General features: G+C 52.6%; 1 protein-coding gene across 1 annotated transcript; it reads right to left on the minus strand.

Moving 5' to 3' along the window:
- Positions 1-621: 621 nt before the first annotated feature.
- si:ch1073-126c3.2 (uncharacterized protein LOC555816 homolog) lies at positions 622-24,354 on the minus strand. Its single transcript, XM_038783223.1, has 6 exons — positions 24,199-24,354; positions 18,920-18,996; positions 16,198-16,312; positions 7,791-7,903; positions 3,920-4,034; positions 622-888 (listed from the first exon to the last, which is right to left on the minus strand). Exons 1-6 carry the CDS (start codon positions 24,257-24,259, stop codon positions 713-715), a joined length of 657 nt encoding a protein of 218 aa, XP_038639151.1. The 5' UTR covers positions 24,260-24,354; the 3' UTR covers positions 622-712.
- Between the last annotated feature and the right edge of the window lie 1,407 nt (positions 24,355-25,761).

Here is a 25,761-nt window from a genome sequence, read left to right on the forward strand (position 1 = left end):
AGGGGGATTGAGTTTCGGAGCCACAAGGTCATGCTGCAGCTGTACATAACTCTGATGCGGCCGCACCTGGAGTACTGCGTGCAGTTCTGGTCACCACATTATAGGAAGGATGTGGAAGCTTTGGAAAGGGTTCAGAGGAGATTTACTAGGATGTTGCCTGGTATGGAGGGAAGGTCTTACGAGGAAAGGCTCAGGGACTTGAGGTTGTTTTCGTTAGAGAGGAGAAGGCTGAGAGGTGACTTAATAGAGACATATAAGATAGTCAGAGGGTTAGATAGGGTGGACAGTGAGAGTCTTTTTCCTCAGATGGTGATGACCAACACGAGGGGACATAGCTTTAAATTGAGGGGTGATAGATATAGGACAGATGTCAGAGGCAGTTTCTTTACTCAGAGAGTAGTAGGGGTGTGTAACGCCCTGCCTGCAACAGTAGTAGACTCGCCAACTTTAAGGGCATTTAAGTGGTCACTGGATAGACATATGGATGAAAATGGAATAGTGTAGGTCAGATAGGCTTCAGATGGTTTCACAGGTCGGCGCAACATCGAGGGCCGAAGGGCCCGTACTGCGCTGTAGTGTTCTATGTTCTATGTAAGGAAGCTCAGTATCATAATTCAATAATAGTTTCACAATCATCTTTGATTTTAATGAATTCCCCATAATTGAAGGTACAAAGTCTTTGCCTCAGCGTGCAGTCTGTGGATTACAAGGATCAGTCTCCACACAATAAGCACTTGGTTTTGCTGTTGACTTTATCGACACTAAACTTTTTGAGTTCTTCCTTGAAGATGGAAATCAAGACCTTTTCTTCTGTGTGATTGTAGATTGCATCTAGGCAGCTCCGGGGGAAGTAGGCGGTCTTCATCCCACTTACTCGTAGGGAACTCTCTGGGAGAGAACACAGGGAGGATAGGGTGATTCATTAATACAGCTCTCTGTGCTTTGCTAGTTCAATTGGCTGGATCTCCAAAGCTGGTCCCTGCGATTCTCCCAGTTAAAGACTAAGTGCTCCCTCCAGTTCTTCCTGCTGGCACATCAGGGCACCCTTACCTCAGAGTACTGTTGCAGCCACCCCCCCCCCCCCCCCCCGAATCACTGGAAAGGAATCCCCCCACCCCCCATGCTGAAAAGCCCCCACCCTCCCCCCACTTTCAAGCTCTGCACCTTGGCAGTGCCAACCTGGCACCTTCCACTCTGAGAGGGGGCACAAATATGAGTACCCTCCCCCCCACTTGCCTCTAGGGGGCTGAGGGACATCCTTCAGGGGAGGTGGAGGTCAGGGGGCTTGAGCTGGAGGGGCTCAGGGTAGGGAATCGTTCGCGGGATGGGGACGTTTGACTCGCCTTCCCACCTACAGCCTTTAAACCATTTAAATTGTGTGTCAGCATGATCAAATGAAAGATCTGGGAGATAAATGTGTAAGTTTTCCCTGTAATGTGGTAGAAACTTTTGAATTGTTTTTCACAGTCAATTTCTTGCCCTTTATCTTTTTCAAGCCTGCGTGCCTGCCTAGAAGCCTAAAAGCTTTGAAATGCATTGTTTACATTCAATTTCACGGACCATTGTCTTTTAGAAGCCTCTTGATTGACAGGTCCACACTGTTTCAAAGGAAGGATTCTGGTTCTTCATTTATACAGCTAAACAGGGATCCATTCACTCTGAAGTATTTCCTCTTTTGAGCGGCTACCCTTTCGAACAGCCGTTTATTTTGACGAGGCTGCCTATTTGTTCCGAAGAGCTTCCTAGAAAGAGTAGGTGTGGGGGAGAAGCTCTCATACAGAGCACCTGGTCTTTCTAGGAAGCTCCTCAGAACAGACAGGAAGACTTTGACTTTATTCTCAGATAACTTTCACCTTGACATGCCGACAGGTGGTTTAAAGGGTTTCGAGGCTGCAAGATGGGAAGACCAGCCGTATGACCCCCATTCCAGGAAAGACCCCAATCTGAGCCCCTACAGCTCAAGCCACCTGACCCCCCCCCCCACCTCTCCCAAAGGGCCCCCTTCAGGACCCTGGAGGGAATTGAAGGAAGGTTACACGCCCCCTCGCCAACCCTCGGAGTGTAAGCCGCCTGCCCCCCCCCCATTTCACAGCACTTGCACCCATTCATCTCGGACGGGTGGGGGCATTGGAGCAATTGTGTTTGCTCAGCAGCCCCCCCCCCCCCCCCCCGATCCTCCGGCTCATCATGATTCCCGCTGGCGATCGTACCCGGAGAATCACCCCCCCATGTAAGACAAAGGTTATAGTGGGTTAGATACTGGCTGATCATCTCTCAGACCTGTACTGGTTCTAAAGGGAATCAGATCCGTGCCTGGCCGCAATAGTTTCGGAAATAAGTTTCTTCAGTTTTGATCCACTTCCCAACAGGCAAAGCTCTTGTTTCAAAAACTGTCCCAGTTCGGAATCAGATCGTCAGTCTGACGCATATTGGTCCAGACTCTCGAGGTCGAGGCATTTTGTATGGATTAGCGTTGGAGCTTTACTCTGTAGCTAATTTTTAACTAAAACTGTTCGACCTCAGTCCAAATATAATTCGAAGCACAATCCGCCGAATCCCAACAGTGCAGAAGGAGGCCGTTCGGCCCATCGGGTCTGTCCCAACCCTTCAAAAGAACACACCACCCAGGCCAACTCCACCTGCCCTATCCCTGTAACCCCACCCAACCCGCATATCCCTGGACACCAAGAAACCTCAATAATCCCTCCCTCGAGGACCTCCAATACTCCATCATCGACGTTCCTTGATCAGCGATGGGAAACCCAGGCCGCATGAGCAACCCTCCTTCACCTCAATGGACCGCAAGACTGGAATGGGGTTTGTTCACTAACCATGACCCCACGAATAAGATAAAATACATTTAATACAGGCTGAACATTTCATAAGGATTTATAGGAAATGCTTAATCGTTTTTCTATTAATAGAACTGCCATCTACTTCAAATGTTAAAAACAAAATACATATTTACCCTTTGGACACAGAAAGAGCGCACGGCTCTCACACTCAATGTTGTGAGCAATCAGCACGCAACTCACTTCACTCTCCCTCGCTTTACCTGCGAATCACTTCAGCCATACCGGTAGGGAAAAAAAAAAACGACACGGCGGGAATAAGAGAATGTGGCGACTCTGCTCGTGGGCAACGGTCAACAAAGTGTCTCCTGGGCCACACTCAGAATCCAGATGGGCCGCACGTGGCCTCTGGGCTACCGGTTTCCTGCCACTCCCACTCGGGCCTCAAGGCTCCTTCCTTCAGGGGCCTCATTTCCCCGCCCTGCCCTTATTTTCTTCCCTTGACTGTCTGTACCACCCACCCCTCCTCCTACCGCACTCAGGACGCCAGGCTCGTCTCTCTGCCACGGCCTCGTGCTCCCGACCCCACCCTCCCCCCTCCCTCAGATCCCTTTCCAATGGCCCGACCCCACTCCACAATCCACCCCCCCCCCAATAAACCACTGACTTACCCTTGACACACCACAAACAGGCCGCTGGCTTGATGTCTGCTTCTCAAGCTGCTGTTGGAAACCAAAGTTTTGGTTCCTGTCTAATAAAGCCACATGCTATAATACCCATCCTTACGGGTTCCATGAAATCCACTCTCCCCGCCCCGACCGCTAACCCTCCAGCATCTCCCCCCCCCCCCCCCCCCCCCCACCCCCACCCCCACTCTCTGGACATTATTCCTGGTCTGGTTGTGTTTGGGAAGTTGTTGGGGCGAGGGGAATTTTGGGCAGTTCTCTTCCTCGGCTCTTGTTGTCCAGCGCGGTAAGGAGGAGAGGGCTGACGGCACTGAGGCCATTTAGCAAATCAGAATTGGGCTGCATCGTCACCCCGGGGAATCTCCCTGAGCTGCGCCCGATCCGACACGGCTGCCCCCCCCCCCGGCGGAAAGGCAGCAACGCTGGGCCCTCGGGACCTACCTAAGCAGTCGGCCAGCCGATTACCTCCGATGTACGGTGTGGTCCAACGATACCCAGTTCCATCCCCACAGCTCTCGAACAGTTTGGTCCTCCTCAAGAATTTAAAGTCGTAACCCTGTGGCAAGCAGAGTGATCAAATGTCAGCGTGGCTTGCACCTCCGCTCTGGGAAGAAATATCATTTAGAACAGTACAGCACAGAACAGGCCCTTCGGCCCTCGATGTTGTGCCGAGCAATGATCACCCTACTCAAACCCACGTATCCACCCTATACCCGTAACCCAACAACCCCCCCTTAACCTTACTTTTTAGGACACTACGGGCAATTTAGCATGGCCAATCCACCTAACCCGCACATCTTTGGACTGTGGGAGGAAACCGAAGCACCCGGAGGAAACCCACGCGCACACGGGGAGGATGTGCAGACTCCGCACAGACAGTGACCCAGCCGGGAACTGAACCTGGGACCCTGGAGCTGTGAAGCATTGACGCTAACCACCATGCTACCATGCTGCCCCCCCATGCTGCATGGTCCTGTAACTCTGCATCTACGTGACCCAATACCAATCAGAAAAATGATGAATCAACAAGGCAACTCCTCTCTGACAATACCATCGGAATTTCCAAAGCTTTCTAACCCCTGCTTTGGAGTCATTTAATACTGCGGAACTGGGATCAGTTTATATTACATTACACAGGAGTATATATATTTGTTTAATATAATTTTTATTGGAATTTTTTACAGAAAATATAAAACATAACGACAAACAATGAAATGCAACAAATTAACCCATAATAACTGTGACACCCCCCAGACCGTATCAACGCATGTATCACATCCCCCCACCCCCCCAACCCCAATGAACAACAAAAGAACTTAAAAATATATTAAAATTAAATAAACAAACATAGTCATTGTCCGCCCCCCCCCCCCCCCTTTTCCCTCCCCCTTCCCCCCCTCCCCTCCCCCCCCGGGTTGCTGCTGCTGCTGTCCCCGTACCCTATCGTTGAGCCAGAAAGTCGAGAAAAGGCTGCCACCGCCTAAAGAACTCTTGTACTGACCCTCTCAGGGCGAATTTGACCTTCTCTAGCTTAATGAAACCCGCCATGTCATTGATCCAGGTCTCCACGCTTGGGGGCCTCACATCCTTCCATTGTAGCAAGATCCTTCGCCGGGCTACTAGGGACAGAGGAGTATATTTTAATAAACCCACTGGATGTGCGTGTCTATACACGTGAATGCCCATGTTTGCTTGTGTCTATATTGATTTATGTGCACACTATTATATGAAAATCTACTTGATCTCATCCTCACCAACCTGCCTGCCGCAGATGCGTCTGTCCATGATAGTATCGGTCGGAGTGATCATCGTACAGTCCGTGTGGAGACCAAGTCCCATCTTCACATTGGGGATACCCTCCATTGTGTTGTGTGGCACTACCACCACCGGGATAAATGGGCTGGACGTCAAACAGATCTAGCAACCCAAGACTGGGCATCCATGAAGCGCTGTGGGCCATCAAAACTGGAGGAGAACTGTAGTGAACCACAATCTGTCACCTCATAGCCTGACATAACCCCCGCTCTACCATTACCACCAAGCCAGGGGGGTGGGGCGTGGGGGAGGGGGGCAAACCTGGTTCAATGAAGAGTGCGGGAGAGCATGCCAGGGGCAACACCAGACAGACCGAGATATGAGGTGTCAATCTGGTGAAGCTAAACACAGGACTACTTGCGTGCCAAACAGCATAAGCAGCAAGTAATAGACAGAGCTAAGTGATTCTACAACCAATGGATCAGATCTAAGCTCTGCTGTCCGGCCATGCCAAGCCGTGAATGGTGGTGGACAAGATTGATGCATTGGAATAATCTTCAACCAGAAGGGCAAAGTGGATGTTCCATCTCAGCCACAGCAACAGAAATGTCAGTCTTCGACCAAATTGATTAACGCCACGTGATACCAAGAAATGGTCGAAGGCACTGAATTATTTGCCCATCGACTCTGCACCGGCTCTTGGAAAGAGCACCCTACCCAAGGTCAACGCCTCCACCCTATCCCAACGCAAGCACGTTCTCCCCGTGTTTGCGTGGGTTTCCCCCGGGTGCTCTGGTTTCCTCCAGCAATCAAAAGGTGTGTAGGTTAGGTGGATTGGCCAGGCTAAATTGCCCCTTAGTCCAAAGGCTACTTGGGGTTGTGAGGATAGGGCAGGGGAACATAGAATTTACAGTGCAGAAGGAGGCCATTCGGCCCATCGAGTCTCCACCGGCTCTTGGAAAGAGCACCCTAACCAAGGTCAACACCTCCACCCTATCCCCATAACTCAGTAACCCCACCCAACACTAAGGGCAATTTTGGACACTAAGGACAATTTAGCATGGCCAATCCACCTAACCCGCACATCTTTGGACTGTGAAAGGAAACCAGAGCACCTGGAGGAAACCCACGCACACACGGGGAGGATGTGCAGACTCCACACAGACAGTGACCCAAGCCGGAATCGAACCTGGGACCCTGGAGCTGTGAAGCGATTGCGCTATCCACAATGCTACCGTGCTGCCCTAGTGGGCCTAGGTAGGGTTCTCTTTCACAGGGGCCCACTCAATAGGCCAAATGGCCTCCTTCAGCACCGCGGTGATTCTAAAATTCCCTGTTGGCTGGAGTCATACTTGGCACAAAGGAAGCTGGTTGTTGGCGGTCAATCATCTTAGCTCCAGGACATCACTGCAGGAGTTCCTGAGGTTAGTGTCTGCGGACCAACCAAATTCAGCTGCTTCATCAATGACCTTCCTCCCATCAAAAGGTTAGATGTGGGAATGTTTGTGGACGATTGCACAATGTTCAGCACCATTCGTGAATGCTCAGGTACTGAAGGAGTCCATGTCCAAATGCATTAAGACTTGGAAAATATCCAGGCTTGGGTTGACAAGTGGCAAGTTACATTTGGGCTACACAAGTGCCGGGGATCAGTCATCTCAAACAAGGGAGAATCTAACCTTGACATTCAATGGCATTACCATCGCTGAATCCCCCACAATCAACACCCTGGGGGTTACCATTGATCAGAAACTGAACTGGACCCAGCCATATAAATACTGTGGCCACCAGGGCAGATCAAAGGCTAAGACTCCTGCGGTGAGTAACTCACCTCCTGACCCCCCAAAGCCTGTCCACCATCTACAAGGCACAAGTCAGGAGTGTGATGGAATACTCTCCACTTGCCTGGATGAGTGCGGCTCCAACAACACTCAAGAAGCTCGACACCATCCAGGACAAAGCAGCCCAGTCGATTGACACCCCTTTCAGAAACATTTGCTCCCTCCACCACCGATGCACAGTGGCAGCCGTGTGTACCATCTACAAGACGCACTGTGGGAACTCACCAAGGCTCCTTCACAGAACCTTCCCAACCCATGACCTCTCCCATCTAGAAGGACAAGAGCAGCAGATACCTGGGAACCCCACCACCTGGAAGTTACCCTCCTAGCCACACACCATCGTGACTTGGGAAATATATCGGCCGTTCCTTCACTGTCGCTGGGGCAACATCCTGGAACTCCCTAGCAGCACTGTGGGTGTACCTACGCCACGTGGAATGCAACGGTTCAAGAAGGCAGCTCACCACCACCTTCACAAGGGGCAATTAGAGATGGGCAACAAATGCTGGCCTAGCCAGCACATCCCGTTAAATGATGAAATACATTTTGGAGGGTGACACATGAAAAGTAGCCGTTTTGTGTGAGTTGCTACCGGGCTCGCTGGTACCTGACATCCGTGAAACTATCACTGGGTCACCAGGTGCAGCGAGCTGGTGGGGGTGAAGAGATGTGCAGATGAAGAGTACTGTGCTATGTGCCGCACTGTGAGTCCCCACCTGGTTACACATTGGTTTGCAATAGCGCGTCTTCTCATGGGTCATACAGATCAAGCCTCCATTCTTCGGGATCAGCGGGAAACTGCAGTTCTTGGGATGTACGTCACGGCAAGCTTTTACAAAAAAACAAACAGTGCACGTGTTAAGATGAAAAGCATCCAGTCACAAACACAGAAAGTCACAACTTGCATTTGCATCGCATCTTTCATGATATCAGCACTCCCCAAAGCGTTTTAGGAAGTACTTCTGAAGGTGCAGCCACCCTTTTTGATGTTGGAAGCACGGGCTGCCACTTTTTTACAAAGCAAGAACAACATTGTGATAATGACCAGATCATCTGTTAAATCCACAAGATATAGGAGCAGAATTAGGCCACTCGGCCCATCGAGTCTGCTCCGCCATTCAATCATGGCTGATATTTTCTCATCCCCCATTCTCCTGCCTTCTCCCCACAACCCCTGATCCCCTTATTAATCAAGAACCTATCTCTCTCTGTCTCAAAGACACTCAGTGATTTGGCCTCCACAGCCTTCTGCGGCAAAGAGTTCCACAGATTCACCACCCTCTGGCTGAAGAAATTCCTCCTCATCTCTGTTTTAAAGGATCGTACCTTTAGTCTGAGGCTTTACCCTTCGATTCTAGTCTCCTAGGGATTACCTATTGGACCCGAGCAGTGGGAAGGGCTCCTCTGCTTATATTACTGTGTTGCTGGATTGGTTCAGTCAATAATGCCCAAATATTGCCAGCTGCAGACACTCAAGCCATAGGCTGCTTTCCCCTCTGAGGGGGGGGGGGGGGGGGGGGGGGGGGGGGGGGGAGAGCTGACTGGTGGTGATTTAACCTGAGGGTCACCACACCTCAGGCGAGGGGCGAGGTTGAGAAGGCCGGGCCTTCACGCTTAACCTCAGCCGGTGTGGGAATTCAACCCACGCTTCGCATCACCAACTGAGCTAAACCATCACGTTCACCGCTGGAAGGGCTGTTACACTACATTGCCCCCACCTTCCATCCCAGCATGCCCCCACCCTCCCAAGACTTCAATTCCCTCTGCTATTTGTGGCAGCCAAAGCTTCTGCCCCCGTCGTCTGAAGATTTCAGTGTTCTGACCGTCACTGGAAGATGCAGCCTCTCCTCGGTACATCAAACTTTTCCTTCTCACTCCATGTTCTCTTCTGGTTTGCTCTCCTCCCTCCATTTTGTTTTAGTCATAGTCACACATCGTTTTGCAGCACAGAAAACAGCCATTCGGCCACCAAGCACCTATGGGTTTCCTCCGGTGCTCCGGTTTCTTCCCACAGTCCCAAAAATGTGCGGGTTAGGTGGATTGGCAAGGCTAAATTGCCCGTAGTGTCCTAAAAAGTAAGGTTAAGGGGGAGTTGTTGGGTTGCGGGTATAGGGTGGATATGTGAGTTTGAGTAGGGTGATCATTGCTCGGCACAACATCGAGGGCCGAAGGGCCTGTTCTGTGCTGTACTGTTCTAAATCTAAATCTATTCTAATCCCATTTCCCAGCACTTGCTCCTTAGCCTTGTATGCTCTGGTGTTTCAAGTGCATATCTAAATGCTCCCGCCTCTATCATCATTTCAGACAGCGAGTCCCAGATTCACATCACCCTCTGGGGGAAGACGCTTTCCTGAAATCCCCTCTAAATCTCGTACCTACACATCCTAAGGGTCAATTGATCGTGGCCAATCCACCTAACCTGCACATCTTTGGCCTGTGGGAGAAAACCGAAGACACCTGTAGGAAACCCACGCACACACGGGGAGTGATGTGTTGGCTTAGTGTAGGCTTGAGAGATGAACAGACACTTCCAACACAGATGAAGGTTCAACTCAATTTTATTAACTAACTTCTAACTAACTAACACACGATGACTGTGGGTCTAAATAATGCTAACTTAAACTAGAGACCTGAGCCTTGTCCGAACCAGTTGATTCTCTCAGCCCGTGGTGTGAGTCTGTGCTGGGCTGGATGAGTTCTTGTTACACTGAGAGGCAGCACCCAGATGAGCGGGAACCGTGGTGCCCTCTGCCTTTATAGTGTGTGTATTCTAACTGGTGATTGGCTGCGGTGTTTGTACATGTTGATTGGTCCCTGTGTGTGTCCATCAGTGTGCGTCTGCACCATGATATATTGGTGTATATTATGACAGGGAGAACATGCAGACTCCACACAGACAGTGACCCAAGGCCGGAATTGAAGGTCCCTGGTGCTCTGAGGCAGCAGTGCTAACCACTGTGCCACCGTGCCGCCCAACTCTTTGTGTCTCTTTTCCTTCATCTGAACTTATGTTGAAATCCAAACACCTTGGAAGCGATTCTCCGCTGCCCACGACGGGTCGGAGAATAGCGGGAGGGCCTTCCTGACATTTTTCCCGACCTCCCGCTATTCCGCCCCCCCCCATGGCCGCCCCACGACACGAATCTCCCCTGGCTGAAGGGCCGAGTTCCCAGGCCTTTACGGCCGTTTTCATGAACGCAAACACACCTGCTCTCACCGTTCGTGAAAACGGCCGCAAAGTGCCATCCCGGACAACCATGGCACCGATTGGCACGGCCGCACCACGGCCGTGCCAAGGGTGGCATGGGCCCGCGATCGGTGGGCACTGATCGCGGGCAGCGGGTCCGATACCCGCGCACTCTTTGTTCCTCCGCCGCCCCGCAGGATCAGTCCGCGGGGCGGCTGAGGGGCATGACGGCCCGCGCATGCGCGGGTTTGACGCATATGCGTGATTACGTCATCCGCGCATGCGCGGGTTGGAGCCGTCCAACCCGCGCATGCGCGGCTGACATCATCGTGCGCGTCAGCCGCCGTGACGCTTGGCGCGCGGGCTTAGCGACGGTCGCTAAGCCCGCGATACCGTGCTTCACGGGGCTGCGCTGCTAGCTCCGACCGGGGGGGGGGGGAATCGGGTCCCGGGAGGGGGCGCGGAGGCTGCCGTGAAACACGGCCAGTTTCACGGCAGCCTTTACGACTCTCCCCTTCTGCTTCTCAAACCCAATTCTAAGCCTCCTCAGGACGTCAACATGTGGAACACTGGACTTCCCTGTACCCTTACAGGCTGCAGTGTTTGGCCAAGGTTGGCTTCACCTTATCCCTGCATCCTGATAGAGTGATACACCTTCTGCTCCCCCTTACTGAGTTGAACATCTAGCTGCCCCTGTAAGAGGACTTAGCTGATCACAGGAGGAGGGAAGGACATGTTGGAATGCTGGAAACGAACGCACAACAAAATGGCTGCCAGGTGTCCATTTTGAAACAGTTTTCATCTCTGGGTTTTGAGTTCACTCCATTCCTAGTGATGAGACCATCAATTCACGCGGCACGTGGTTAGAAGTGAACAGTGGTTTTAATCGTCTTACAACAGAGCCTGCCTGTGACGAGATGAACTCTAGATGAACTGGCAGGCAGGCTCCGACTGCCAAGCTTTATACAACCAGTGGGGGGGGAGGAGTCATGGGCAGAGCCAAGGGTGGAGCCCAGTAAAAACTTCCGTACATTCCGAGTACAACTCCCCCTAGGGGCAGAGCCGCGCAACTGCTCGTGTGCCGAGCTTACAGAGGTATGGTACAACATGTGTGATAACAGTGTGAATTATGCTATTATGATTCACCACACCTTAGGTAGGTTGCTCTTCTGACTCAATGGGCCGAATGGCCTCCTTCTGCACTGTTGGAGTTCTGTGATCCTATTCTGTGATTTGGCGTCGACATGGGCCTATATTACAAGGCTGCTCACCTTTCACCGTGAATTTGCCATTTGTTCTGATATATGAAGATATTCCTGCAAGGCTTCAGTGTTAAACCAAGCACAAGCAAGAGATTGAGGAACTTTGTGCGTGTTGAGATTCGATTTTCTGTGATGTTTGCACTGGTTCAAGGAACATGATGATGGAAGCTGACCCTGCCCACAAATGGCCACACCCGCAAGTCACGCTAATCACCATGGCGACTGCCACTGATTGCATAGAAACATAGAAAATGGGAGCAGGAGGAGGCCATTCAACCCTTCGAGCCAAGTGCTGTATCTAACAGCTTCCTGAAAACATACAGGGCGGGATTCTGCCTGAACTGCTGGGGCGGAATACTCCGTTGCCGAGGAGTGGCGTGAACCACTCCGGTGTCGGGCCGCCCCGAAGGTGTGGAACCATCCGCATCTTCAGGGGCTAGGCCGCCGCCGGAGTATTTGGCGCCACGCCAACCAGCGCCAAAGGGCTTCCGCCGGCCGGCGTGAGTTGGCGCATGCGTGGGAGCGCCGGCGTGTGCTGGCGTCATCCCAGCGCATTCGCAAGGGGGTTCTTCTCCGCGTCGGCCATGGCGGAGGTTGACAGCGGCCGGTGCGGAGAGAAAGCGTGCCCGCACGGCACAGGCCCGCCCGCGGATCGGTGGGCCCCGATCGCGGGCCAAGCCATCGTGGAGGCAGCCCCCCCCCCCCCCCCCCCCCCCCCCCCCCCCCGGGGCCAGATCTCCCCCTCCCCCCCCCCGAGGACTCTGCAGGCCGCCTGTGTAGCCAGGTCCCGCCCGTAAGGACCTGTTCTGCTTTACGCCGGCGGGACCCGCCGTAAACGGGCGGCCACTCGGCCCATCGTGGGCCGGAGATTTGCCGGGGGGGCTGCTGCCAGCAGCTGCCGACTGGCGCGCCGCGATTCCAGCCTCCGCCAAAACCCCGGCGGGGGCAGGATCCACGCCGTCACCCCCGGCGATTCTCCGACCCGGCGGGGGATCGGAGAATCCCACCCACAATGTTTTGCCCCAATTGCTTTCTGTCGTCTATCCAAGGAGGCTCTTAAAATGAATCTTTTATCAAAGGTTTTTTCAATTTTTCCAATTAAGGGGCAATTTAGCGTGACCAATCCACCTGCCATATACATCCTAGAATCTTTACAGTGCAGAAGGATGCCATTCGGCCCATCGAAACAATCTAGGTCCAATCCTCCACCCTGTTCCCGTAACCTAGTATCCCCCACGGAACTTATTGGACATTAAGGGCAATTTAGCACGGCCAATCCAGCTAACCTGCACATCTTTGGACTGCGGGAGGAAACCGGAGCACCCGGAGGAAACCCACGCAGACACAGGGGAGAAAGTGAAAACTCCACGCAGACAGTGATCTGAGGCCGGAATTGAACCCAGGTCCTCGGCACCGTGAGGCAGCAGGGCTAACCACTGCGTCACCGCGCCTTCCTACCTTTTTCAAAGGTGCAAAGCGTTTTAATTTTCTTCCTTAATTTACAAAGAAACTGACCAGGAAGCATCAATGATTCCAATAAATGCTTCTGTGTGTTTAATTCAAAAAAAATATTTTCAATTATTCAATTTAAATCGACTTACTCACGTGATGAGATACTGTGATTAATTTTTTTGTGATATCTTGATTTTCAGCCTTATTCATAAAACTTCACCAGGTAAGCACTCTTAAAAATATCAGTGAATATTTTGATATAAACGACATTTTAAAATGTTCTGTTGCTTCATTGAAGGCTTTACCGCAATGGACTTGGGGTGGAGGCTTGAGCTAAATATTAAATTCAGGAAGCTGGCACAATTCCCAGCTGCCGGGTTTTCCCCGATGGCCGATGATCCCAAATGGAATGTCAGCTGACTGCATTGTTAGCCAGGGAGCCACGGAATCAGTTCCCGATCGATGTTCAACCAATGACCATTTCAATAGCGATCAACCACCGTTCCAGCTCAAAGTAAGACAGGGCAGCAGAAGTCAGCTCCGCCATTCAATGGGATCAAGACTGATCTGCTGTGATAATCCTTAACTCCACTTTCCCACCTAATCCCCATAACCCTCGATTCCCTCACTGATTAAAACTCTGGGCGCGATTCTCCGCCCCCCATGACGGGTCGGAGAATAGCGGGAGGGCTTTCCCGACATTTTTCCCGACCTCCCGCTATTCTCCCCCCCCCCCACGGCCGCCCCACGACACGAATTGCTGCTCGCCGTTTTTTACGGCGAGCAGCGATTCTCCCCTATCCGATGGGCCGATTTCCCAGGCCTTTGCGGCCGTTTTCACGAACTCCAACACACCTGCTCTCACAGTTCGTGAAAACGGCCGCAAAGTGCCGTTCTGGAGAACCGTGCCACCGATTGGCACGGCCGCACCACGGCCGTGCCAAGGGTGGCATGGGCCCGCGATTGGTGCCCACCGATCGCGGGCAGCGGGTCCGAACCCCGCGCACTCTTTGTTCCTCCGCCGCCCCGCTGGATCAGTCCGCGGGGCGGCTGTGGGGCATAACGGCCCGCGCATGCGCGGGTTTCACGCATATGCGTGATGACGTCATCCGCGCATGCGCGGGTTTCACGCATATGCGTGATGACGTCATCCGCGCATGCGTGGATTGGAGCCGTCCAATCCGCGCATGCGCGGCTGACATCATCGTTTGCGTCAGCCGCCGTTACCCTTGGCGCGCGGGCTTAGCGAAGTTCGCTAAGCCTGCGATGCCGAGGTTCACGGGGCCCCGCTGCTAGCCCCAACCGGGGAGCAGAATCGGGTCCCGGAGGGGGCGCGGAGGCTGCCGTGAAACACGGCCAGTTTCACGGCAGCCTTCACAACTCTCCGCATTTGCGGAGAATCGCGCCCTCTTTCTCTCTCGGCCTTGAACATACTTAACGACCCGGCCTCTACAATTCTCTGCGGTAAAGAATTCCACAGATTCACTCTGAGAGAAGATGTTCCCACTCATCTCTGTCTTAAATGGGCGAGTCCCTCACTCTGAGATGATGCCCTCTGGTCCTAGACTCTCTCACAAGGGGAAACAACCTCTCAGCATCGACCCTGTCAAACCCCCTGAGAATCCGATATGTCTCAATAAGGTCGCCTCTCATTCTTCTAAACTCCAATGAATATAGACCCAACCTACTCAACCTCTCCTCATTAGAAACTCCCTCCATACCCGGGATCGACCCAGTGAACCTTCTCTGGACAGCCTCCAATGCCAGTATATCTTCCCTTAGATAACGGGACTAACACTGCTCACAGTATAAAAGCAAATTATTGCGGATGCTGGAATCTGAAACGAAAGAGAAAATGCTGGAAAATCTCAGCAAGTCTGGCAGCATCTGTCGGGGGAGAAAAGAGCTAACGTTTCGAGTCCGATGACTCTTTGTTAAAGCTGCTCACAGTATTTAAGGGGCATGATTCTCCGACCCCCACGCCGGGTGGGAGAATCGTGGGAGTGCCGGGCGATTCACGCCACGCCTCCCTGGCACCCGCACGCGATTCTCCCACCCCCCCCAAAACGGCGTGTTGCGTTTTGCGACAGGCTGCTCGGAGAATCGGCGCTCCAGTCGAGGGCTCCGGAAGGGCCGAGCGGCCTGCCTAATACGACCAGTTCACACCGGCGCCAACCACACCTGGTCGCTGCCGGTGTGAACAGCGCTTGATCGCTGCGTGTGGGGCCTGTGGGGGGCGGAGGGAGAATCGAGCTCCAGGGGGTGTGCTCAGGAGGGGTCTGGCCCGCGATCGGTGCCCACCGATCGTCGGGCCGGCATCTCTGAAAGACGCACTCTTTTTGCTCCGCCGCCCCGCAAGGTCAATCCTCCATGTCTTGCTGAGCAGCGGAGAGGAAAACGGCACGGGTGACGTCATTTAGGCGCCGCTTTGCGCAAGCATCAAGGCCCGGCGCGCGAGATTGATGCGCCGCCGCTCCTAGCCCCCTGGGGGTGGGAGAATAGGGGGCGAGGAGCGGCCTCCGATGCCGGAGTGAAACACTCGTCTGGGCTACTGGGCAGATGGGGAATAGATCCCACCAAGTCATTGTCCCCCCTTTCCAGCAAGGCTGTGTTAGGTTTCAGACCAGTAGGCAAACACCACTTTGCCTTTCAAACACGTGCAAAGCTCAGTCCCTGATCCCAGTAGAGTTGCTGATTTGAAAAGGTATCCGACATTCTGACTTACACAGAACATAGAACAGTACAGCACAGAACAGGCCCTTCGGCCCTCGATGTTGTGCCGAGCCATGATCACCCTACTCAAACCCACGTATCCACCCTATACCCGTAACCCAACAACCCCCCCTTAACCTTACTTTTTAGGACACTACGGGCAATTTAGCCTGGCCAATCCACCTAACCCGCACATCTTTGGACTGTGGGAGGAAACCGGAGCACCCGGAGGAAACCCACGCACACACGGGGAGGACGTGCACAGACAGTGACCCAGCCGGGAATCGAACCTGGGACCCTGGAGCTGTGAAGCATTTATGCTAACCACCATGCTACCGAGCTGCCCTTACCGTGCTTGGAATTTATCAGTCCGGCACAGCGAAGGGGTACTCCTTTCTGACCTCCAGGGGGCCTAAATCCAATAGGACCAAGATGGCAGTACAAATAGCGGCGAGTGCGGAGGGCCTGGTTACCTGGGATCAGACACGGAGACCAGAGATTGATTCATACCTTCCATACGGGTAGATTTCAGCCGCTCAGCCGCACTGGTCAACAATTGAAGGAGTTCACCTTGTTTCTCAGCTTTCAAGCTCCTCACATAAACATCAGAACAATTGGCTATTTCCTGAAGACAAAATGAAAAACCGCAGAAATGGTCACTGTACTCCTCACGCATTAGGGTGTATCTTAGAGAGCCCTATCTCTCTCTCTCTTTCCCTCTTACGCGCTCTCTCTCCACATCTCCGTCTCTCTGTCTCAATCTCTCCCAGTCTGGTTAAGCATCGGAATAGTTGTCTATGGAATCCATCAATAGAATCCCTACAGTGCAGAAGGAGACCATTCGGCCCATCAAGTCTGCACCGGCTCTTGGAAAGAGAACCCTACCCAAGTTCAACACCGCCACCCTATCCCAATACCCCAGTAACCCCACCCAACACTAAGGGCAATTTTGGTCACTAAGGGCAATTTATCATGGCCAATCCACCTAACCTGCACATCTTTGGACTGTGGGAGGAAACCGGAGCACCCGGAGGAAACCCACGCACACACAGGGAGGATGCGCAGACTCCACACAGACAGTGACCCAAGCCGGAATCGAACCTGGGACCCTGGAGCTGTGAAGCCATTGTGCTATCCACAATGCTACCGTGCTGCCCTTAAATCTTTTTTTTTTTCTTTTTTTTAAAATTTAGATTATCCAATTATTTTTTCCAATTAAGGGGCAATTTAGCATGGCCAATTCACCTAACCTGCACATCTTTGGGTTGTGGGGGTGAGACCCACGCAGACACGGGGAGAACATGGAAACTCCACACAGACAGTGACCCAGGGCTGGGATTCGAACCCGGGCCTTCAGCGCCGTAGGCAGCAGTGCTAACCACTGTGCCGCCCTGCTGCCGACACTCGAAGAAACCAACCTACAGTTAAGTCTCAAGGCAGGAGATGGACGATTTGCCACAGGAAGTGAGGAGGAGTCTAAATTAACCCAATAATGACGACCTGAGGCTCGACTGCCGAAAAGGGGAGCATTTCTCACCGCACTCAATACACATTGGCACAATTTTCGGCAATAGCCAATAGAACCAGGACAGGACTCTGGGAAGTTCTTCAGTCATCGACATAGGCTTGAGGCCCGACATGGCCGTGATGAGGGGGGAAAGCAGAGGTTCGTATTCATGGCCTTGGGGACAACAACCCTCATCGCACAGCCTGAGGGTAAAGCTAACGAGGAAGTGACCTTCGAGGAAACCAGAACCTCCACCCTGTCAGCTATGGGATACGCCAAAGGGACCCGCGTTGGTTTGCTGAGTAAGTACAGGCAGTGAGAAGGGGAACACCCAATGGAGTTCGCTAGTAGGTTGTGGGTCCATTTTAATTATGCCTTCGGGCCAGGCCTCAAGCGAGCGGGATTAGGAGACACTAGGTGAAGTCGGCGGGTCAATTGATTCTGCGTGCCACCGAGCGTACCGAGAACCTGTGAGTTCTTCGTCCCAACGGACACCAGCCATGCCAAACAGTGGGCAATTAGGAGTATGATTCTCGCCTGGGATAGGGAGGGGCAGGAGGGTGGAAGACAGTGGTCTAATAAATCCATTAAAACTCAGAATGGAGGCCCTGGTAGGAAAAACGAAGGTCGATGCCGGGATGGTGAAATAACAGCACTCGGAGGCGTCCAATCAAATTATCCATCAGGGCCAGTGTTACAATTGCGGTTGAGTAGACCATGATGCTAAAAACTGCTGAAAACTTCACCACCCACCTCCCCAAGATCAGCAATCCAGTCAAAACCATTGGCCTCCACCACTGGGAGGTCCTTGGGAACAGGGGCAAATGCCCACCCATGTGGCCCCAGTCACAGAGGCATATTGCCCCCAGCTCCCTGAACTCTCAGGCTCAGATTTAGATCAGGGCACTATGATGGTGTCAGGCCTCTCTGATGTGGGTGTGTAGAGCCAAGTGGGACCAACACTGGTAGATGTTGAGGTAGGAAGGAGCCCTGCCCAATTTTAATGGGGCACTCGGGGCTCTTGCACCACCCTTAAAACATCCAGAGTAATAGATCCATCTTGGCGCACTAAATGACCCATTATTTCACTGGCCGTTCACAGACAGGATTTGAAACTAACCTCACGAGAGTTTAGACTTGCAGATTTAGTCTGTTGTCACCCAGCTATATTCATAACCCTGCATCTTGCAGCAAAGCACATTCTCGGCTCTGACCTGATGCAAAAGGGGCAGCATGATGGCATTGTGGATAGCACAATCGCTTCACAGCTCCAGGGTCCCAGGTTCGATTCCCGGCTTGGGTCACTGTCTGTGCGGAGTCTGCACGTTCCCCCCCGTGTTTGCGTGGGTTTCCTCCGGGTGCTCCGGTTTCCTCCCACACTCCTAAGGTGTGCGGGTTAGGTGGATTGGCCATGATAAATTTCCCTTAGTGTCCAAAAAGATGGGGTTACTGGGTTTCGGGGATAGGGTAGAGGTGTGGGCTTATGTACGGTGCTCTTTCCAAGAGCCGATGCAGACTCAATGGGCCAAATCCTTCTGCATTGTAAATTCTATGATCTATGATTCTATGATCTAACTCGCAGTTGTCCGATAGCTTTTTAAAACAAACCTTTACTTGCGTGTGGCACCTAGAGGATTTTCACAGTAACTTCACTGCATTATTTATGCCCACCTACTTGTGACACTAATAAAGATTATTATTATAATGTGATAATGAAAGTATTACCTTTAATCTGCTGGTAAAGTTCAGATAGTTGTCATTGTCAAATAAATCCTGACAGGCCTCGGCCCCTTCTGTTAAGTCTGTGCATGAAGTAAAGAGACAATTTCATTAAAATGATGGCTAGTTAAGGCCCAAAACCAAACTGTAAATAATTTCCTATAAACATGTGCCTCGGCCATATTGGGGAATGTAAAATATGTATGCCAGCTAAAGGGGACGGCCACAGTTGTTATTATGAAGATGCTTACCTGTAAATATACATGTTAATTTTAGCGTGTTTTTTTTTCTCTAATAATTTGTAATTTGTTGGTTATAAAATATGAAAACTCAATAAAAAATATTTTTTAAAAAAAATGTCACACACAAAACATCAGCTGGATTACCCTCAGTAACAGCAGGCACATGGGAACATTAGTCACGCCCCATTCTGACTTGGAACAATTTACCGGCGTCCCTTCAGTGTCAAAATCCCTCATCAGCCCTCTTCATTTCTTCAACTCGTGAAGTTAGTCCAACGTAAATTGCCTTTGACCAAACCATCCTGACTTTCCTTTCTTTATCAGGCCAGACTTCTCCAAGTGCCAATTAATTTTTGCCCCAGATTTATTGCCTCCATAATTTCCCGAGACTCCTGATGCTTGGATGACCAGCCGGATTTGCTTTGTTTCTCCCTCATCCCGTCTTGTCAACAGTGTTTGCAACACTCCGATTGGGCACCCGCAAGTCTGTTTCATCCCTGTCGCTCACGCGTCAATGAGGCCTCTTCTGCCTTTTAACGCTCGGCTATGAGTTCTTGGCAGGTGGAGCAGACTGGCGTGAAACCCCAGCCCCCCTCGCCCCCCTCCCCCACCCCCCCCCCCCCACTTCCTCAAAGTGCCCCTGAGGGTCATTGATGCAGGTTCTTCCTCAGTACTGACATCCGGAGGCTCTTCGGCCTCCATATCAGACCCGGAGTCTTCACTGGTGGGGGAGACGGGCCTAGGGCCCCCCACGGTCTGAAACCCTGGAGGCTAAGCTGAAATCCTGTGCTGAAGGCGGCTGCACCTGGAGTTGGAGTGGACTCCCTACTCCTTTGAAAAGGCCCAGAAAAGGTCTCTCTCCTGTTATTATAATGAAATGCTGGCCGTGGACACGCTGGTGGAAATTTGTTACACCAAAAATGGCAACGAAACCTTTTTTTTCGTGATTTGTGAGCAGCCATTCTGGAGCCCATCCAATGGGGGTTTCTGTCCAATGGGGGTTTCTGTCCAATGGGGGTTTCTGTCCAATGGGGGTTTCCATCCAATGGGGGTTTCCCTCCAATGGGGGTTTCCCTCCAATGGGGGTTTCTGTCCAATGGGGGTTTCCATCCAATGGGGGTTTCCATCCAATGGGGGTTTCTGTCCAATGGGGGTTTATGTCCAATGGGGGTTTCCATCCAATGGGGGTTTCCCTCCAATGGGGGTTTCCCTCCAATGGGGGTTTCTGTCCAATGGGGGTTTCCATCCAATGGGGGTTTCTGTCCAATGGGGGTTTCCGTCCAATGGGGGTTTCTGTCCAATGGGGGTTTCCCTCCAATGGGGGTTTCTGTCCAATGGGGGTTTCCCTCCAATGGGGGTTTCTGTCCAATGGGGGTTTCCATCCAATGGGGGTTTCCCTCCAATGGGGGTTTCTGTCCAATGGGGGTTTCCCTCCAATGGGGGTTTCCCTCCAATGGGGGTTTCCGTCCAATGGGGGTTTCCCTCCAATGGGGGTTTCCCTCCAATGGGGGTTTCTGTCCAATGGGGGTTTCTGTCCAATGGGGGTTTCTGTCCAAAGGGGGTTTCCGTCCAATGGGGGTTTCCCTCCAATGGGGGTTTCTGTCCAATGGGGGTTTCTGTCCAATGGGGGTTTCCCTCCAATGGGGGTTTCTGTACAATGGGGGTTTCTGTCCAATGGGGGTTTCCCTCCAATGGGGGTTTCCATCCAATGGGGGTTTCCGTCCAATGGGGTTTCTGTCCAATGGGGGTTTCCCTCCAATGGGGGTTTCCATCCAATGGGGGTTTCTGTCCAATGGGGGTTTCCCTCCAATGGGGGTTTCCATCCAATGGGGGTTTCCATCCAATGGGGGTTTCTGTCCAATGGGGGTTTCCATCCAATGGGGGTTTCCATCCAATGGGGGTTTCTGTCCAATGGGGGTTTCTGTCCAATGGGGGTTTCTGTCCAATGGAGGTTTCTGTCCAATGGGGGTTTCTGTCCAATGGGGGTTTCTGTCCAATGGGGGTTTCCCATTGTGGCCGCCGCCAGGCCGTTGGGAAATCCGCGGGAGTGGGTTCGCTGCCGGCAAAGCGGAGGATCCCGCTGACAGAGAATACCCACCCTATCTTTTTTAATGTCCCGATGATTTTCCTCCCAGGTCGCACCCAGCGGGGTCCTGGAGTTTGCTCTTCAATCCCTGGAGACTCCAGGCCAAGCGGGCGGCTCTGTGGCTCAGTCATTAGCACTGCTGCCTCACAGCGCCAGGGACCTGGGTTCAATTCCGGCCTTGGGTGACTGTCTGTGTAGGGTTTATACCTTCTCCCCCTGTCTGCGTGGGTTTCCTCCCACAGTCCAAAGATGTGCTGTTTTGGTTGATTGGCCGTGTTAAATAGGCCTTTAGTGTCCAAAGATTTAGTGGGGTTACAAGGGTAGGACGTGGGGGGAGAGTAGGTTGCTCTTTTGGAGGGTTGGTGCAGACCCGATGGGCTGAATGGCCTCCTTCTGCACTGTGGAGGCTCCATGATTCTATGATCCTGCAGAGTTGGTCACCCCAGATTGAGAACCCATTTCCAAGCCAATTAAAGGTATTTTTAAAAAACCCTTTACAGAATGTGGGTTGCTGGCTAGGCCAGCATTTTTTGCCCATCCCTAATTGCCCTTCATAAGGTGGTGGTGAGTTGCCTTCTCGAACGGCTGCAGTCCTTCAGGTGTAGGTACACCCACAGTGCTGTTAGGGAGGGAGTTCCAGGACTTTGCCCCAGCGACAGTGAAGGAGCGGCCGATATATTTTCAAGTTGGGGTGGTGAGTGACTTGGAGGGGATCCTCCAGGTGGTGGGGTTCCCAGGTATCTGCTGCCCTTGTCCTTCTAGATGGTAGTGGTCATGGGTTTGGAAGGTGCTGTCTAAGGAACCTTAGTGAGTTACTGCAGTGCATCTTGTAGATGGTACACACGGCTGCCACTGTGCGTCGGTGGTGGAGGGTTTGAATGTTTGTGCAGGGAAAAGCAATCAAGCGGGGCTGCTTTGTCCTGGATGGTGTCGAGCTTCGAGTGTTGTTGGAGCTGCACTCACCCAGGCAAGTGGAGATTATTCCATCACACTCCTGACTTGTGCCTTGCAGATGGTGGACAGGCTTTGTGGGGGGGTCAGGAGGTGAGTTACTTGCTGAAGGATTCCTAACCTTTGACCTGCTCTGGAAGCCACGGTATTAATGTGGCTAATCCAGTTCAGTTTCTGATGGTGATGCCATTGAATGTCAAGGGGCGGTTGTTAGATCCTCTCTTGAAGGAGATGGTCATTACCTGGCACTTGTGTGACATGAATATGAATTTGCCGCTTGTCAGCCCAGACCCGGATATTCTCCAGGTTTTGCTGCATTTGGACACGGACGGCTTCAGTATCTGAGGAGTCACGGATTATGCTGAACATTGTGCAGTCATCCCTACTTCTGACCTTATGATAGAAGGGAGGTCATTGATGAAGCAGCTGAAGACAATTAAAAATCTCAGTGTTAATCAGTGCACCCCAGCCACTCCTAGAGGCTGGTTTCTGATTCAAAACCAAACCCAGCTCCTGTTGAGTGGACTTACCTGGATGAGTGTAGTCACCGTTGTTATGTCGGGAATGGTGAGTGGGAAGCAGCTCCTCGGGAATCTACAGGGATGCAACCTCCGACTCACTCTCCATCCAGAAAGGAGAGGGAGTAAAAACCGGGAAATAGGCCCGAACTTGTCTTGTATACGTTAAAATTGTTACATTGTTATGTCGAATCGTAGCATCCCTACTGTACAGGAGGAGGCCATTCGGCCTTCCGAGTATCCACCGACCCTGTGAGAGAGCACCCTACCCAAAATCCTAACTTCCCCACTCTAGACGCGTAATCCCACCTATCCTGCACCTCTTTGAACATTAAGGGGCAGTTTAGCATGGCCAATCCACCTATCCTGCATATCTTTGGAACCCTAGAAGCCCTACAGTGCGGAAGGACGACATTCGGCCCATCGAGTCTGCACCGCCCCTTTGAAAGAGCACCCCAAGGCCCACAACCCCCGCCCTATCCCCGTAACCCCATAACCCACCTAGCATTGACATGGTTGGACACCAAGGGTTAATTTAGCATGCCCAATCCCCCTAAACCTGCCCATCTTTGGACTGTGGGAGGAAACCGGAGCATAGAACATAGAACAGGACAGCACAGAACAGGCCCTTCGGCCCTCGATGTTGTGCCGAGCAATGATCACCCTACTCAAACCCACGGATCCACCCTGTACCCGTAACCCAACAACCCCCCCCCCCCCCGCCTTAACCTTACTCGGGAGGTGGAAAACTCTCCACTTGCCTGGATGAGTGCAGCTCCGACAACACTCGAAGCACGACACCATCCAGGACAAAGCAGCCCCGCTTGATTGCTTTTCCCTGCACTAACATTCAAACCCTCCACCACCGACGCACAGTGGCAGCCGTGTGTACCATCTACAAGATGCACTGCAGTAACTCACTAAGGTTCCTCAAACAGCACCTTCCAAACCCATGACCACTACCGTCTATAACCTTACCTGGGAAGCACTCGGGGGAAACCCACGGCGACACGGGGAGAACGTGCAGGCTCCACAGAGACAGTCACCCGAGGCCGGAATCGAACCCGGGTCCCTGGCGCTGTGAGGAGGAAGTGCTAACCACTGTGCCGCCCCAGCGGAGTGCCAGCAAAAACTGGGAAGTAGGAAGATTTGTCTAAACTGGTCATGTAAACCTTAAAATGTAACACAGCAAAATCTGTGAAACGGGAATACTGCTCCAAACTAACTGTTCCCTCTGGACATTCACTCAATCCTCCTATCTCGGGCAATCCCGTTCTCCCCAAGAACCTTTACATTCCAAACAGCTATGAAACTCCCTTAACTTAGGGATCAATGCTTTCATCCGTAAAAAGCTTTGGACTTCTGTACATGTCAGATCGCATATCCCTGTACTGGGTCATCTTTTTTATTTTGCCCCATTCGACCCTGTCTCCTGGGTCTCCTGTTTCCACAGTGCCGTCCGCAAGGCCTGGGCTAAGATTCACTTACCTGGGATCAGAGTGGAGATTAGGGCGATCAGAGCGAACACCGTTTGCAGCTTGCGATCCATGTCCGTCTGCTTCAGCACTCACTTTGGTCAGATAGACCTGCCCCTGGAGCTTGGGTATATATTGTTCTTTTGAAAGTGTGGGTGGGGAGGTGGGGGTGGGGGAGAGGGCCAGCAGAGATTGTGTTTGCTGAAGAGGCCGTTAATCATTAAACGAATGAAGAAAGCTCCCAATCAACCGGATGGCCTGATGCCATGATGCCTGGCTGATCCCACAGTCCCACACGTAACCCATTCTGAAATGTGTGGGTGGCTGCAATTGTTTTTTGGTTCTCAACCGGGAAGTTATGAAGGGGGAGGACATGCAGCGGAGGAGAGCACCAGGGAAGGGCGAACGAGAAGGCCTCGTAAGCTCCGACGCAGATTTTTAATTGCGACAATCTCGGATTCTAAAAGGGAACGTTTCAGGGAACAAAAGGCTTACATTTGTATAGCGCCCGTCACAATCTCAGGATGGCAGCAATCTGCTTCGCAGCCAATTCATGGAATTTATTTACAGTGCAGCAGAAGGCCATTTGGCCCATTGGGTCTGCACCGGCCCCTGGAAAGAGCATCCTACCTTAGCCCAGGCCTCCACCCTATCCAAGCCCAGGCCTCCGCCCTATCCAAGCCCAGGCCTCCACCCTATCCAAGCCCAGGCCTCCACTCTATCCAAGCCCAGGCCTCCACCCAATCCAAGCCCAGGCCTCCGCCCTATCCAAGCCCAGGCCTCCACCCAATCCAAGCCCAGGCCTCCACCCTATCCAAGCCCAGGCCTCCACCCTATCCAAGCCCAGGCCTCCGCCCTATCTCTGTAACCCGGTAACCCGACCTATCATTTGGATACAAAGGGGCAATTTAGCGTGGCCAATTCATCGAACCTGCCACATCTTTGGGAGGAAACGCGAGCACGGTAGCACAAGTGGATAGCACTGTGGCTTCACAGCGCCAAGGTCCCAGGTTCGATTCCCCGCTGGGTCACTCAATGTCATTCAATGTCATTACCATCAATGACATTACCATTACCCCAACTTCAATGGGCGCGATTCTCCCAAAACAGGAGAAATCGTAAGGCTGGCGTCAAATCCGGGCGGGTTTGACGCCAGCGCGCCCCTACCCGACCGGGAACCGATTCTGGTCCCCGGTCGGGGCTAGCAGCCCGACGCCGTAAGCTCCGGCATCGCGGGCTTAACGAATTTCATTAAGCCCGCTTGCCGGAGTTAGCGCCGGCTGACGCGTCATATGACGTCAGCCGCGCATGCGCGGATTGGAAGACTCCAACCCGCGCATGCGCGGATGACGTCATTGCGTATTTGCGCAAAACCCGCGTATGCGCGGGCCGGGATGCCCCTCAGCCGCCCCGCGAATGGATACTGCGGGGCGGCGGAAGGAGAAATAGTGCGCGGGAATCGGGCCCGCTGCCCGCGATCGGTGCCCACCGATCGCGGGCCCATGGCACCCTTGGCACGGCCGTGGTACTGCCGTGCCAATCGGTGCCATGGTTATAAAAAGCGAGTTGTTCCCGC

The sequence above is a fragment of the Scyliorhinus canicula genome, chromosome 22 (genome assembly GCF_902713615.1).
Source record: "Scyliorhinus canicula chromosome 22, sScyCan1.1, whole genome shotgun sequence".
Taxonomy (NCBI): domain Eukaryota; kingdom Metazoa; phylum Chordata; class Chondrichthyes; order Carcharhiniformes; family Scyliorhinidae; genus Scyliorhinus; species Scyliorhinus canicula.

What these genes read in the sequence shown, in the direction of transcription:
- si:ch1073-126c3.2 (XM_038783223.1), bottom strand. Translation starts at nt 24,259, where the DNA reads ATGGATCGCAAGCTGCAAACGGTGTTCGCTCTGATCGCCCTAATCTCC. An exon ending in ACTTTACCAGCAGATTAAAG is followed by an intron (nt 16,313 to 18,919) that starts GTAATACTTTCA and finishes TTTTGTCTTCAG; the next exon opens with GAAATAGCCAATTGTTCTGA. An exon ending in GCAAACCAATGTGTAACCAG is followed by an intron (nt 4,035 to 7,790) that starts GTGGGGACTCAC and finishes TGCTTGCCACAG; the next exon opens with GGTTACGACTTTAAATTCTT.